The sequence below is a fragment of the Bacidia gigantensis genome (assembly GCF_019456465.1).
Source record: "Bacidia gigantensis strain McMullin 20006 chromosome Unknown contig_255, whole genome shotgun sequence".
Classification (NCBI taxonomy): domain Eukaryota; kingdom Fungi; phylum Ascomycota; class Lecanoromycetes; order Lecanorales; family Ramalinaceae; genus Bacidia; species Bacidia gigantensis.
Window position 1 is genome coordinate 1,424 of NW_025408605.1, and position 16,158 is coordinate 17,581.

The following is a 16,158-nucleotide window of genomic DNA, read 5'->3' on the forward strand; positions in this document are numbered from 1 at the left end:
GAGGATGACATCACTTATTTCATCACAACAGTCATTCACTGTGTTAAACGTCACTTTGTTGGGTGGTTGCATACGTATGCTTGAAATTCGGGATTTTTGGGTATATGAATTTTATACTTCGATTTCGATTTCTCATATGTATCTTCCCTATTGCCTCAATCGTGCATCGAATGACGATATTTGACTTGAACTTCACACCATCTTTTGCAAGTTCAATCTCGATCATAGCCTCACGAGTACCGTGCTTGACGATATCCCCGCAAAACTTACAGTATGGGTCGTCAGATGGATGAATGTCTTTCTATTCGAGAAAGCTCACTGAAGGCTGGGCTATGGTTAGTTTGAATCGAAGCAAGACAAGAGAATTTCATACCTAGACTCTCAAGCAGCGCCAAAAATTGCAATGGTAAATATGCTTTACCAGCCCACACCATGTTCAAGCTTGGCCCCGAAGGGTGCTCCATATATTCTCCACTCGCAATACGAGACCGCAAGTGATGTCGACCATACGTTTGTGAACCAGGCGTGATCCATACCTAGTGTATTTTGTCAACGACGCGGAAGGAGAGGCAGAAGAGTGTATCATACCCTGGTTGATCTCGTCAACGTCGCGGAAGGGAGAGGGCGGGAAAAGGCGTGAGAGATTGGAGGGAAATGAGGTAGGTTGCGAAAGTGAGAGGGTGTGAGAGATTGGAGGGACATAAGGTAGAAGATTGTGGAGACCGCGCGCTCTTCACCCGCGTTCCAAGCAGAGACGTAAAAACTACATCTACTGACCTCTAGGAGGCTGGTGGTAATGAGATCTCGTACCATCCATGGAGTTGTACATGGTTGAAAGGAGGAAAGTTGTTTACATGGCGCGGACTTTCCAAACAGCGGAAGGCGCCTGTAACAAAATTATGGGAAGGCGCGAAAACCCCTATACAGGTCGGCAGGCGTTACAGTGAGTACCGGCCGGAGTTACCGACAGGCTTGAAGCCTTCTTGCGGAGATGATCCAACAAAAACTCACCGAGATCTCCCAACATTAAATTACGGTACAATAGAGGCGCTCTTCTCTCTGCGCCCCTTGCATCCTCCCATCAACCGCACCGCTCTCCAGCAGAACGATATCCTATGTTACCAAAAGCATTAGACTTTCGGCTCGGGCCGACCCGTCATAACTAGGCGCCCTGTCCAAAGGGGGCCGCAGGCCACCTATGCTTGGGATATCATCTATCATAATCCCTATGCACCCGATGCGGTGGTAGTCCATTCTCCACCGCGAAGCTTTCAATTATTTCATCTGAAGAAACATGGTCATGATCAGGATGATGATGAAATGAAGACAAGCTACACCATTGGCACCTCCAGCGAAGAGAGTTCCTCCGTATGTACCCACGCAACACAAGACTGCCAGATCCACCGCACCACAAGGCTACCAAATTTACTCCGTTCACCATCCGAACAACCATGAACATGATAACAACGGAGATGACATGTCTGGTGCAATCGCTGAGCCGAAGTCGATGAAGCAGAGAGAGTTGAAGGAAACAAAGGAAGAGAAAACGGAGAATGAGAAGTCACGTACGGGAGGATACAAGCCTCTCGAAGGACTTCAGTCGATGGTTGGAGTGACTCGACTTTCTCAACGAAGAAGAGGTCTCCTAAGAGGAGCAGCGCGGACGAGTGTCAGCTAAGCGAAGACACGAATGTTGCTTGGGTAGCTAAACACAGCCGTGGAGAATGCGAGGGCACGGGCTGGACGGAGTTTTTCGAAAGTATCAGTCGATGATTGGAGTGTTGACTCTCCCGAAGAGGAGAATGCGGGAGGCGAGGAAGCCAAGCGAAGATAGGGGTGTGGGAAAGGCAGCCAAAGGGCATGAATAATGCGAGGTCACTTACAGCGCAGGGGAGGGTAAAGCCGTCTAGACTTGACAAGAGGAGGTGCTCAAAGAAGAAGGGCGCGGGACGAGTGAAAGCGGAAGACGATGGCGACATTAAGGGGTCAGATTCGGAGGTGAAAGATAAGAAATGGGTTGAAGACGGAGTCGCAGCTGGGGTCACCAGCAGGTTGGATACATTGGCGGCAAAGGTGCGAGGATGGAGAGTAGAGGAGGCCGGAGCGCTAGCAAAGCGACCGACGGGGGCAGGAGGAGGCGACCCAAAGGCAGGAGAAGACGATGCACAGTAACGCGAAGGCGCAAAGGAGAGAAGCAGGAATCAGAAGAGCGAAAGCGCGCGAGCACGGTGTCGAGTGGTGGTGGTGGTGGTGTTGTCAGTGGTGGTGGAGGGACAGGTGGAGGCCCGAAGCCCGCACCTGAAGAACAACGCGCAGAATGTCGTTGTACTGAGGATCAACAGAGAATGGTGGAAGCATTAAAGAAGCAAGGAGTTCATCAGATAAATCATGGGGAAGTCATGGATAGATGGAGGCAAGTGAGTGTAGGGAAGGGCAAGGAACATCTCTGTATGTGGAGACAAATAGACCATCGACTCCAAGGCAAGAGTATGATCATACTTGCTTTCAAAGATTGTTTGTTCGCCGAGACGAAAATTAAAGAAGAGAAGAAACATGGCCTACGATGTCACCAGTCGTCACCTCTCGACTTCCTTTGTCGCGTCAATGCATTACCACAGGTTCAATGTTATGTTTACTTCCCATCGTTGCCAAAGCTACTGATAAACAAACTGCATCTCACTATCATCAGTCGCAGGCCAAGTGCATTACCTTGAGCCCTGTCAAGTGTCTGATACCTCTCACTGCGCACATTAACATGCGCACACTACCAAGCTTTGCGCAAACCACTTCCATACACAGCTTCCTTTGATACGTACACGCGCAGTCAAAATCATACTATTTCATACAATGCGACACTCAAATCTTTCATGTCATTAGATAGGCCACTGTTACCGGCAGAGGGGAACTGGGGAAGTCTGGAGCCGAAGTCTAGAGCCGACGCCCCCGGGTTTTCCAGCATGTCAGTCGGCTCCCGGCAGAGGGGAAGTCTGGAGCCGACGGCCCCGGATTTCCAGCATGTCATTCGGCTAGGCCCGAGCAGAAACTCATTTTCTTGCGGTAACCGGATTGGGAATTATCTCAAGTCCAGCATCGAGTCGGTTTTGAAACTTTTTTTTCACTAACATTTTAAGAATATATTGGAAATTGCCACAGAGACATCCTGCGACCATTACAGTCATTACTAGCCACGCAAGAGCCTCCAACACCCTTGCATGCGATATCTTCCGCCCAGTATCTCCAATACCACCCTGACTATTACCACTACCACAACCGCCACGACGAGCAGCAACCCCAGCAAAACTTGAGCTGCTTGACAAACGACCATCTCGCTGGACAAAGAGGGCAAAGAGCTGCTTGAACAGCAAACGTTGATCCTCCTCCCACGGCCACCACCGCGTCAACGATCAACAGTACAACCGGTACTATAGTACTGGCAGCACAACCGCCGACAGCCTCGGCCAACAGCACCATCCTTAGCGCCACCGGGGAGGGGCCCATTGTCGCTTGACAAGCAATTTTAGGTCCCCTCCCCCGCCCCTGATCCCTTTCCTCGTGGCGATGAAGAAGAAGAAGAAGAGTAATTCTGGGGAGGAAGATCAATTTATAGATGAGAGGGAGGCTTCGAGCTAGTCCAGCCGTCAGAAAGTATTAATGTGGCCGCCGCCACTACCGCTGCAACATTCTCAGGCTATCAAACAACGGATTGGCTACCACATTCTTCGTGTTGTAGCCACTGCCACTGACAGTTTCGCCACAACTACGACCATGTCCACGACGACCACTAGCAGCTCTACTAACAGCGGCTCTACCAACGGCGCTACCAACGGCGACTTTCCCAACAGCACCATCCTCAACGCCATCGGGGAGGCTTGATATGCGATTCCTGGTCCCCTCTCCCTCCCCCACCACCAGCGCCTCCACCAACAGCACCATCCTCAGCACCACCGGGGAAGGGCCCGTCGTCGCTTGACAAGCAATTTTAGGTCCCCTCCCCCGCCCCCTGATCCCTTTCCTCGTGGCGATGAAGAAGAAGAAGAAGAGTAATTCTGGTGAGGAAGATCAATTTATAGACGAAAGGGAGACTTCGAGCTAGTAGAATGAAGCTAAATTTTTTTTGGAAGTGAAGGACTTCGAAGACATCTACCCTTTAGTGACTACTCCCGCTATTTTCAACACAGCCTAAGAAAATGACGACCACTACCACTGCCACCAACAGCCGCCCAAGCAGCTATCACGGTTTGGCAGCGAGCGCCGCATCTCCCCCCCGACCACGACCAGAGCCACGTTCCCACCCAGCGGCTCCGGGGCATAGCCACATTTCCACCCAGCGGCTCCCCTTTCCCGGATGCCGCCCCTGACGAAGAAAGAAAGGAAGAAGAAGATATCTAGGGAGAGGTCAATTTATAGACGAGGGGAGGGTTGGAGCTAGTGAGAACAAGCTCAGCTGTTTTTGAACCATTTGTATGAAGAGTCGATGATTGTCGAGTAGGGCTTGACCAGCAAAGCGACGCTCCTCCTCTCACGGCCACTGCCGCCGTCAACAGTACGACCGCTCATAGTACTATTTCCAGCGCCACCAGTCCAACATCACAACCGCGACCCGCATCACGACCACCAACGGTTTTGCCAGCAGCACCATCCTCAGCGCCACCGGGGAGGGGCCCATCGTCGCTTGACAAGCAATTTTAGGTCCCCTCCCCTCCCCCGCCGCCCCCAGATCCCTTTCCTCATGGCGATGAAGAAGAAGAGGAGAAGATATGGCAGGGAAGATCAATTTATAGACGAGGGAAGGGTCGAAGCTAGTGAGACCAAGCTAAGCTGTTTTTGAACCATCCGTGTTAGAAGGTTCGATGATTACCGAGTAGGGATTTGACCTGAAGAGTTTGATCAGCAAACAACACTCCTCCAACGACCACTATAACTGGCAATCGTACAACCGCTAGCACTATCTCCAACGCCATACTAGCGGCTCTGCCAACAGCACCGCTGCGACCTCCGTCTCTGCCACCTGCGTCACTGCCAGCACCATCCTCAGCGCCACCGGGGGAGGGGCGCGTCGAGCAGCCTGACATGCGATTTTTGTCCCCTCCCCCGGCGCCAGATCCCTTTCCTCGTGGCGATAAAGAAGAAGAAAAGGAATCTTGGTAAGGAAGATCGATTTATAGACAAGAGGGGGCTTCGAACTAGTAGAATGAAGCTAGACTTTTTCCGGAAGTTGGCAAGTTTATGCCATGGCAACGTTCCAAATATAAGTGATATTGACTATTTCTTCTTGTACATCTTTAGCAACTGGCCCGAACTCTTCATGTGGAGTGAGACCTGACTAGTGCCAACAATGCATCCTCCTATTGAAGGCATGAAACATTTTACCGAACGCCTAAGTTGACGCGGAGTTTACTATTCCAAGAAACAACAGTCTCGCAAACATACTAGTTGAAAATGAAACAGTCTCACATCCGCAACAAACAACTACTCGCTGTCGATACTTAATTAGGTATGTCCGCATTCCGCCCCATTTTAGATTTCAAGAAATTAGGATTAGTGTTGTATATCTCCAAATCAGTTGAATGTCTGGCCAATGTTCCATGAGAATATTTGATAAGCGGCATGCCGAAGGTTGGTCTGTGCCAAGGATAGTTGAATTGGTGGCGGTGAGGGAAGGGTGGTCGCCTTTAAAGCAGCTCGGGTACTGCCTGGGTGGTCGTATTGCAATTATGTTAGTGGTAGTAGTAGGGGTGGTAGTAGAGATGAAAGCCGGGCCAATTGAGACTATCGAAATAGGTGGCAGAGTATTGCGCAGTGCCAAACGGAGATGAGGTCTACACAAGACAGGGACCTGACAGGTTACGAGCCAAACTTCAAGACAACAAATACGCATCTTCCTTTGTTGTATTGTATCCACAACTCCTTTCTCCGCGTGGAAAGATAGTTCAAGGGAACGTCCGGAACAGGGCGCCTCCGGCACCCTTCACACACGGGCGGGCGGCTCGGCCCGAGCCGTAACTCAGATATCTGCAGTAACCGGATTGGGATTTTTCCAATGTCTAGCATCGGGACCGAAATCGGGACCTGCTACAACAACATTTTAAGGGCATCCAACTACAAACGACTTGGACGTGTAAGGGAGCGAGATCCACCCTTCTCCAGTATGTCTTTAGTGAATAATCATTCTCAGCATACCACTCCTCGATTGGGGGCAGCGAAACCTCCTCCCGAAGAAACGTACACAAAATGATGACGAAGATAGTTGTTTGATGTACTGGACGAACCGAAGCCAAGAAGAAGAGGAGGGAAGTGGAGACACCATTGCAGCCAATGCAACTAAAATACAAACCGTTATCTACATGGGTCCTTTTCCGAACCTGCTAATAGCAGATCTCTTGTCCATCGCCGTTACTCTCGACGATACTCACCAGGCATCTCAAGATTGTTTGACAGTTCGATGATACGAGGAGATTGACTCCCATGAAGAATTGCACAACTTTCACCCTCTATTTAGGATGTCCCTCCAGGGCTCAATAAGGTGAGAGCAGGCAAGGACATTGGGAAAGTTGTCCAACGCCAATGATGGCTCTTCTTAAAAGTGTAAAGAAGTAAATTGATCTTGCTGCAACTATGGCACGCATTGTGGGCTCCAATGTACCTCCGAAAGCACTGTCATCGTCTACGAGAATTAATGAATGTACAGTGGGTGAAGAAACAGCAAACACATTCAAGCTTGAACAGTATGTGATCACAGATTCAATGTTGATTAATATTGTTTACAGAATTATCAAACACACTTCAACATAGGCGTAATTTCCAGTTGCACGGTGTGCCTCATCGACCACGATCAATACCATTCTCTTTGGATCGCATATTCCAGTCTTAAGATCATTAATCTCGTCTTTCACCTTCTGTGGACAGACAACCCAGGCACAGGGCTGTGGAGTCATGAAGAACACTCGTTTACTGTTCCCCTAAGAATCCCAAAAAGGGAGACTGATACCTTCAATGTCCAGATAGAACGACCTTTCGGTCAAGCGCACTAGGGTTCGTAAGTTTTGGTCTGTCTCAATACCAATGATGGTGATTTACCCACAACACCTTTGAGCTGGGAGTGTCCACACCCCGTTGATGGTCGCAGCAATAAATGTCTTACCCAGCTCAGTTGGTAAAGCGACGAGCATATTGTGATATAGCCCACGAGCTGGGGCTGAAACGCTCTACATGGCTCCAACTACTTTGCTGTACTGATAATCTCGGATGGTTCCGAGGTTGGTGGGGTAGACCCAGGTCTACCTCTCCTCATTGTCGGGAGAGTGGCATTGAAAGACGATCGATTTGATGATGTGTGAGAGGCATCTCCCGGTTTGCCATGGGCCAATTGTGTACGCGTTTCGATTGTGTTTGTGAAGGCGCAGATTGAGCTTGCGCTCCAAACAAAGTTGTTTGCTTGAGATTCGAAGGTGGAGTTGTGAGACCCTAGCCTCGACATATTTTGATGGCACTACTAGCAATGTCAGTCAATATGGGTGGGTCAGATGATCAAAGTACGCACATTAATGCCATGAGTATTGAGAGTCAGTGTTGTGGAGATCGATGTGTTCGAGATTGGCCAGGACTCATGAGCTTGACGAAAATTTGCGGGTTGGAAATAAACAAAAGGGAGATTACAGTGCAGGACTCTCCCCGGTATACAGGAAGGAGCCTGCCATTATGCTGACCAGGAAACATCTAAGTTTGAAATTAAGGTACGGGCCGACCCGTCATAACTAGGGGTGCCAAAGGCGCCCTGTCTTCTGCGCCCATTTAATGCTGCCATCATGGTCACACCTGTTGTAGTAGGAGATATCTTCACAAGAGGAAGAAAAGTTATGAGGGAAAACTTGAATATCAGAGAAGTCCCAGCTCGACTTCTACGTTTTACTATTCTAGTCAGTAGTAGCCATTGATTACTATTGCAGCTCAGTACAGCGACTGCATCTTTGATGTGGAAACGGTTTACATATGTCAGTGACCTGATTACACTCTGGTATTGCGAAATGAGTGTCAGAGGGATGATTGGAAGAGACATAAGACGATTTGTCACGAGGAGGATGTTGATGCATTCAGAAATATATTTGATTCATTGCCACGATGCCAAAAGATAACCCCCCCAGCCCACAAAGATAAAAAAATACACTTAATGATTATTAGGAGGTTGGTGATGGCGGCCCCTGATTTGGGGGTAAGTTCCCCCACTGTTTGGGCACTGGGCCCGACCGTAATTGACAGCCCCAGACGGGGCACCCGCAGGGCGTGGTGTGGTGTAACCCACACCCACGAAACCACCCAGACCGGCACCACCGACGGCACCACCCACGCCACCACCGGCTCCTCCAACCCCACCAAAACCACCACCAAAACCCCCACCGAAACCCCCACCGTTCTGTTGCTGTTGCTGTTGCTGATGCTGCGCGTGGCGCAGCGCAGCCTCCTGCCGATATTGCTGCTGCTGTTGCTGGAAGTGCTGCTGTGGCTGCTGTGGCAGTGGCAGTGGCAGTTGTTGCTGCTGTGGCTGCTGTTGTTGTGGTTGTTGCTGTTGCTGTTGCCGTACTTGCTGCCGAAGCAGCCGCCTCTGCTGCCTCTCCTCTTCCTCCTGCCGATCGTAGGCGGCGAACTGCTCCACCAACTGTGGGTTGCCAGCCCAAAATTCGGCCTCTCTGCGGCGATAATCCACCAACGCAGGGCCCCTGAAACGTTCGGCTGTCCGCCCAATTGGACGGCGTCGGCGCGGCGGCGGTGGCGGCGGGATGCCAGAGTCGGAGTCGGAGTCGGGGATGGAGATGGGGTCGGAGGCGGTGGCTGTGGCGGCTGTGGCGGTGGTGGCGGTGGAGCTGGGGGTGGGACTGGCGGCGGCCGCGGCGAGAAGCGGCATCTGAAAGTCACGTTAGCCCTCATTCTTGCGGTAGGATGACGTGCGATGTGCCATGAGTGTTCAAGAAAGACTCGGTATTGATGGAACATAATGAGTGGAAAAAGGGTAAGGTTAGATTGAGAGGCAAGTGTGGGTGTTCGAAGTCGAGAAAAGAGTGGAGTGAGATACTTACATTTTCTGGTAAACTAAAGAACAAGCGAGGGCTTGTTCAACTATAAAAAGTTTTAAGGGAAAAAAAAAGGATGAGGCACAACGTGTGCCTATCTAGTCGACGTCGTGAAAGGCGAAAACTTGGAGCCAAAGAGAGAAGAAGAGGAACGGAGAACTCACCGAATAAATACACAGAGGCCGCGCGGCGCGCCTGCCTTTCCCCTCATCGTCGAGAGTGGAAGGGGCGAGTACACCTCATTGTCGAGAGTGGGAAGGGGCGAGACGGTTGGAGACGGCGAGATCTCGCATGGCGATGAGTCAGCAACCCCTATTATCCACGCACGAAGCAAACATGCGACCCCGAAACTCCAGATACACATGCGTATTCTGGATTGCATCAAGTTTTCTCGCGGGATGAGATGAAACCTGATCGCGACCGTAGACCTCGAGGTGTACCGCATTGAAGAATGCGCAGTACCGTTCGAGGTCTGCGCCATTATTTCTGCATAGAAAGCTTTGACAATGAACGTTGCCATATCCGGCGACTGTACAAAGATTGGAAAATTGTCAATCACTCGCTAAATGATCATGACAGCTTCGTCGGGACGCAATGTCAGCTCTGTTGACATTTGTAACAAGTTCAACACGATAGTGGTGTGTAACGTTAGACGTCAACATGCGTGGCATGGGAACAGAGGCAACGTTCAAATATATTTTCGAGACGCCTGTCAACATAAGCTCTGTTGGCAGTTGTTACATTTCCGCCGTGAGAACCATGTTAGGTGTTGACTCAAGCGCTTTGGGAATGAAGGAGATGATCAAAGATAAAAGTTTCGTTATGAGTTAAGGGTTGTGACTCTTGCTTCGATCGCGCCCTTTCACCAAAACGTACAGCTAGTCTTGTCTAGGTTGCATGGACAGAGAAGAGGTGGACGCGATTGCTCCTTCGCCCTGATCACAGCAGATCATAGTCGAGAGACAGCTCTTCCAGGTCAAGTCAATGTCATCCAAGAATCGATGCCGTGTTATTTATTTATATACTCTTCGTCATCATAATATATCTCTAAACGCAGTATTACCAATTCAAAATGGCATTTGAGCGGGCAATAAGCCGGGTGTGAATGAGTTGCTACTATCGCAAATGTCTTTGTCACCCGCTAGTATAGTCTTGTACTGCTCGAGTCGTCCCTTTTTGAACTACAGGAATCTCGTGCAGGCTGTTCTCCTTGCAATGATGGGATTTTCATCACCCAACCAGTGGCAAATAATTCATTTGTTGGAACAATCACTGCCGCAAGGATTATGCGTCAGAAAGTCAAATACCGCGATGAATGTAATTCAATTCACACATCGCGTTTCTGTGCACCGCTTATACTTACTGAAATGAGAGCTTCCTCCGCCTTGACCTCAAGAAGACCGAGTATTCTCTCGCCATGTAGGATGGTCTTGCATATTATGGTAACCTTCTGCAACAAGCCGAGCATCTACACTTCAACAACCAAGGGAAACAAAAGAATGATGTTACCACGAAGACGACTACATCGGGTGAAAGACGAGAACGTTGCATTCACATGGGCAAAGACTGAGGTTTAACAAGGAGGAGTTCGTCGTGATGCCAGGTGAATGCTGGGACGTGGGACCAGTCGTCAAGTATGTGGGCGCAGACGGGAGATATGGAAGGATGAAGCATCGCAAGTGAGTTAAGAGGTTGTGTACTGCTCTGCGTCAAGAGGCTTTTTTCAAATCTTCAGCTAAAAGTAACGTGTTTCCAACATCTCAAGTCTATGGAGTGAAGCAAGCCAAGAGATCATCAGGTTGAATCTGGCTGTCTCATATATCACTTTCCCAAAATCTAGCTTCCATGCATCAGGCATTTTTCTTAGTCTTCAGTAAAGGTATGTATTGAAGGTTCTAGGTCGATACGCCAATTGATATCGAGTTAGCTTCTCTCTAGCATCAACGATATATATTATGCCTTTAAAATATATAACTTCGGCAGGGTAGGCGATTGCCTATCGCGTCCTCCGCTACGCACAATTCATCTTTCAGATTCAAAGTTCTTTCTGGCTTTCATGGCGTATTCCAAGCAAGAAACAGCTAGCACAAACGCTAGCTAAAGGGGTAACAGGGAATCTTCTAGCTGTTATTGATGCCGCTGATCGTATTTCAACTTTTCACGGAGCATACTCATCGCCAGTTCAATGTCTTAGTTTACAAATCATCCCTTTAGGCAGTAAGAGAGTTTTACGCAGGCAAGGGTCATGCTCGAAGCTATTTATGACGAGAAATGTTTGACGGGAGAGATAGGCATGACCGAGTACCATTGACACGAGGGGAAGTATATTGTGTATTTTAATAATACTATTTATTTCGTGAATCCAATATATCGCATGGAAAGTGCGCTTATCTTACGTGACTCCGCTACGTTTCAAAGGAGTAGATTAAGTCTGTAAAAGCTATTTACACAAGGTCTCCATACTTCGCTACTCACTAGGAGTATTACTACATGGTCGATGTTACTCGAGAAGTCACTCGCATTTGTGATTTTCAGATCCGTGATTAGGCTTGCGATTGCTTCGAGAGATCTGCTCATGGGCGCATTGTCATTGTTTTGTGAGCTGGAGTGGCATACAACGGGCGAAGTTGCTGGATACTTGTGATTGAAGTTCATTGGTCAATGACCTTTCATGTCTTTCCTCGCTCATTACTTCTCTTCCAAAGCTGTACATACAATTCTTCTGGGTAAGACGCTAACATGCCAACTCCACATGTGGATCCTATTTGCATTCGACTACAGTCTTGGGCCTTTAAGAAAGGATGTTCGCAATGTTTCAGAGACACATTTGGTGAATCTCTCCAATCATAGCTTCACTATACGGACAGCAACGAGAAAGCCGCTACTTATGATGCATTCCTTTACCATAGCAAGATGGTGGGAGACTTCACTCGATGGCCAGTCGGTTTGATGTTCGCCAGTGATAATCTAGTGAACAAAGACAGTGATGTTACCTGAATGAGATGATGCGTCATGTCATAGTGTGCCAAATCTGTACCTTTTCACCGCATGGTAGGCGTACGTTGACAGGCGCCATACCCCTTCCGAGGGTTGGGTAATCTGAACATGGCCACGCTAAATTCAGTATTAGGGCCATCTTTAGGGAGGTGAGGCCTAAAGCTGGGGGGATAAGCTGCCCTTTTTAGGCGCCCCCTCCCTAAAAAGGCCCCTATAGATTTGGCGTGGCCATGTTCAGATTACCCGACCCTCGTTCCCAGATATATTTTAAGTTTAAGGTTCGGGCCGACCCGTCACAGGAAAGGCCAGGGTTAGGGGCTTGAAGGGCGCCGGAGGAGCCTGCAGAGCGGATTCACTACATCGCCTTCAGCGTAACACCCTCAAACGTAAAGCAAGATCGTACCGTTGGTTATTAATTGGTTCCCGCTTCAGGTAATCAGTGTCCTGTCTCATCGATATAGATTGAAGGTAGGACATTTCACGAGTCCCACCTTCGGCATCTGACTTGGTGTCTGCATCACTCTTTCTTCCGCCAGGATTCGTCCGCTGGGTGGTCACAGCTGTCTGAGAGGTAGGAGGCAGGAGGTGGGAGGCGGCCAGGGTTAGGGATCGTTCATTTAATGGTCTTCTCCTTCTGTCATGTTTCCCCTGATGAGACATCTTCTCCGCCTCCTCTCTACCTTTTCTCTGCTCTTCCTCCGCCAGGAGGTGGCTACTTCTGTCTAGGAGGTGGTTACTTCTGCGAGGAGGTGGCTAGGGTTAGGGTTTGTCCACATCTGGGTCTACTCCCTCCGGCCTACAGTGGCGTTCCCTCTGTTGAGACTTCTTCTTCGGCTAGGAAGGGATTAGGCTTCTTCGGCCAGGAAGGGTTTTGGGACACGGGAGGTGGTCAGGGTTAGGGTGTGTTTATCTTCAGGCTTGTCCTTTCGCTCGTTTCTATTATTAAGAGTTCTTCTCCACCTCCTTCTATGCCTCCATCTTCGCTGGGAGCGTCTTCTCTGGGAGTGTCTTCACTGGGAGTCGGTTAGGCCGCTTCATCTGGGAGGTGGCTAGGCAATCTCATCTGGGAGGTGGCTAGGGTTAGGGTATGTCGACTTAAAGGTCTTTTTTTCTCTGGTTTGTGTCCCTTGATAAGACCATTTCTTCCGCTAGGCGGTAGCCAGGCTTCTTCCGCTAGCAAGGGGTTAGGATTAGGGTGTGTCTACCTATAGACCTTCTCTCTTTGATCTTCCGTCTGTTTCCCTGGATGAGACTCTCTCTTCCGTTGGGAGGCGAGAGGTGGTCAGGGTCAGGGTTCGTTCACCTAGGCTCTTCCTATTTTGCTCGTTTCTCCTGATGAGACTTCTTGTCTGCTGTGAGATGGTTAGGCCGCTTCAACTCGGAAGTGGCTAGGGTTAGGGTTTGTCTACCTAAGGGTCTTCTGTTCTGGTTCATAGCGGCATATCCCCAGAAGAGACTTCCGCTTCCCATAGGAGGTGGTCATGGTTAGGGTGCGTTTATCTACAGGTCTTCCCTCTCTGGCTCATACTGGTGTCTCATCTGGGGAGACTTCTCCTTCGCTAGGAAGGGGTTAGGCTTCCTCCGCTGGGAAGGGGCTAGGGTTAGGGTGCGTTCTCCTACGGGGCTCCTCTTTCTAGCTTCTACTGGCGTTCCCCTCGATGAGACTCCTTCTCCGCCTCCGTCATCCCTGAGAGATGGTTAGGCTCCTTCCACTAGGAAGGGGTTAGGGTTAGGGTGTGTTCTCTTACAGTCTTCTCTTTCTGCTGCTTTCTCCTGACGAGATCTCTTCCGCTAAGAGGTGGTTGGGTCTCCTCTTTCTGGTCTTTTCCCCTGGTGACACGTCTTCTTCGCTGGGAAGTGGTTAGGGTTAGGGTGTGTCATCTTACGGATCTTCTCTTTCTGGCTCCTTTTCCCTGATGAGAAGACTCCTTCCGCTAAGTAGGAGTTAGGGTCAGGGTGAGGGCTCAACGCAGTTGCCCCCGGGAGGGCCTCCGGAGGAGTTAGGGGGTTCGGGTTAGGGTTAGAGGGTTAGGGTTAGTATGGATGTGAAGCGCCGCAGGTCGCCGGAGGCTGGTTAGGGTTAGGGTGTTTAGGGTTAGGGTGTTTATGGTCAGGGTGTTAGGGTCAGGGTGTTAGGGTCAGGGTGTCAGGGTCAGGATGGTTAGGGTCGGTTGTTTTAGTGGGAGTGGTTAGGGTCAGGGTGGGTTCGGGGTCCAGGACAGGTTATAGTGGTTATCGTAGGTTAGAGTAGTCTGGCTTAGGCTCAGTCATGATATTGGAGTTCAGGGGTCGAAGCGATTTAGCTCAGGTTTAGTATTCGATGTGTTCACCACCAGGGGCGGTTAGAGGGTTAGGGTCAGGGAGCGAAGCGAACAGTTCAGGTACCCTAGTCGAGGGTTTACCACTGGGGGTGGTTAGCTGCTCAGGCTCAGGGAATGAAGTGATCAGTGTCAGACTCGGGATTCGATATGTTTACTGCTCGGGCCGATTCAGGGAGATATCGTCGAGGTGCGAAATGACTAATGGCCAGGGTTCATGAATATTATTCCGTTCCAAGAAAAAGTTCAATTGTGTTTCGATGAACTTGAGGGATCAAGATCATTGTCCGGGAGCGGCTTAATGAGCGGCGGCATCAGTAAAAGAATCATCTCAAGTTCTCTCAAGAGTCACCACTGGGCAAGCATGATCAATCGCACTCTTGTGCCTTTGTTTCTGATATTGGTTCCCGCTGTGATGCCATGCATCACTTGAGACAATCAAGACAGGATTTACAATTATAACATCGACTGGGAAGGTCACGTCAATTGAGCATTACATGATATCGACAATCACTGGCGACGGAGAGAGTCTTTATCAGAAATTACAAACGAATGCGGTTCCCCAGAGACATAAGTCGTCTTTGAACTGGTTGCTTTCATGAGTTTATTAAAGATTGGTTTGCTTTCAGTATAGAAGGCTTTCACGATAGAATGTTGCAACATCCGTGGTATAATAGATGGCAGAGTCGTCATCACTCGTCAGGACAATCATTATTAACAGCTTCGTTGGGACGCAACATCAGCTCTATTAGCAGTTTAACAAGCTCGCTATGAGGTTGGTGTGTCATATCAGGCGCCAACATACTTGGCTTAGGCAGAGAGGTGATATTCAACTATACTTTCGAGACAATGGCTAGATCAGCTCCTGTATCTTTTTCAAACTATGCAATATACCAGTTTGTCTTCGTCAAATCATGCAACAAACCAATTTGTCTTCGTCAAGTTGGGCTGTATTTAATCGCGCGAAGATAACTTTTGATGTTGCAGTATGAAGCGCTATTTGCGCCAATGATCTCAACCAGTCACACGCGATTTTGACGCAGATAAGGCCCAAACCAATGCGCCGTGAGGAAGGAAGATATAATGAATTATCCCCCTTCCCTTTCTTTCGGTCCGGAACATCTCTGATGGGTCCAGATGCTGTTGTCACTAATGCATCAACTCCACAATTCTACTACGAGCCTATCAACCCTCTTCCTCCTCACCCTCCTAACAGTCGCATCTCCACTCACACTCGACACCCGCGCGCAGACAAACCTCTCACTTCCCCTCGCAACCTCCCCACCCACAAACGACGCCTCACACATCCCCTTCGCTCTCTCCTGCTCCTCAACCACGACGACAAGCTCTAGCATCCTCATCCTCGCCGTCCCCGAACCATACGGTCGCGAGCTTACCGAGGATCAGGTCCGGCTCATCTCCCATCTCGCGGATCTAGTCGCCATCGTCCCTGGACAATTTACCAAACCGGAGTCGGTTGTCGAGGATGATGCGTTCTTGAACGTAAAGCTAACGGATATGCCTGAAGCGGGGGCTGGGGTGGGGTTGACAAGTGCGGAAGTTGCGAAGTGTTTGGATGTGCTAAGTCAGGAGGTTAGGGCAAGGTTCGTTGTGAGGGAGATGAAATGGTATTTGCAGAAGGATATGAAGGCGTTTGTGGAGGGGAAGATTCAGGTTTTGAGTGTAGTGCAGTAGATAATGTCGTGGGGGCGAGGTTTGAATTGGTGTGGATTGTTAGGCAGATGAGAAAAGAGGGTACGTATGAAATGGAATCGAAG

The 16,158-nt window shown here is 49.5% G+C and overlaps 2 protein-coding genes across 2 annotated transcripts; one reads left to right on the forward strand and one right to left on the reverse strand.

Moving 5' to 3' along the window:
* Positions 1-854: 854 nt before the first annotated feature.
* On the forward strand, positions 855-1,834 carry KY384_006742 (uncharacterized protein; the record flags this gene model as incomplete). The annotated part of the gene is made up of 4 exons (XM_044815235.1): positions 855-943; positions 1,016-1,155; positions 1,332-1,565; positions 1,716-1,834. 4 exons carry the CDS (start codon positions 855-857, stop codon positions 1,832-1,834), a joined length of 582 nt encoding a protein of 193 aa, XP_044667109.1.
* Positions 1,835-8,164: 6,330 nt separating this feature from the next.
* KY384_006743 (uncharacterized protein) lies at positions 8,165-8,922 on the reverse strand (the record flags this gene model as incomplete). The annotated part of the gene is given in 2 exon segments (XM_044815236.1): positions 8,165-8,899; positions 8,911-8,922. The coding sequence occupies 2 exon segments, from the start codon at positions 8,920-8,922 to the stop codon at positions 8,165-8,167; spliced, it is 747 nt and encodes a 248-aa protein (XP_044667110.1).
* Positions 8,923-16,158: the final 7,236 nt, after the last annotated feature.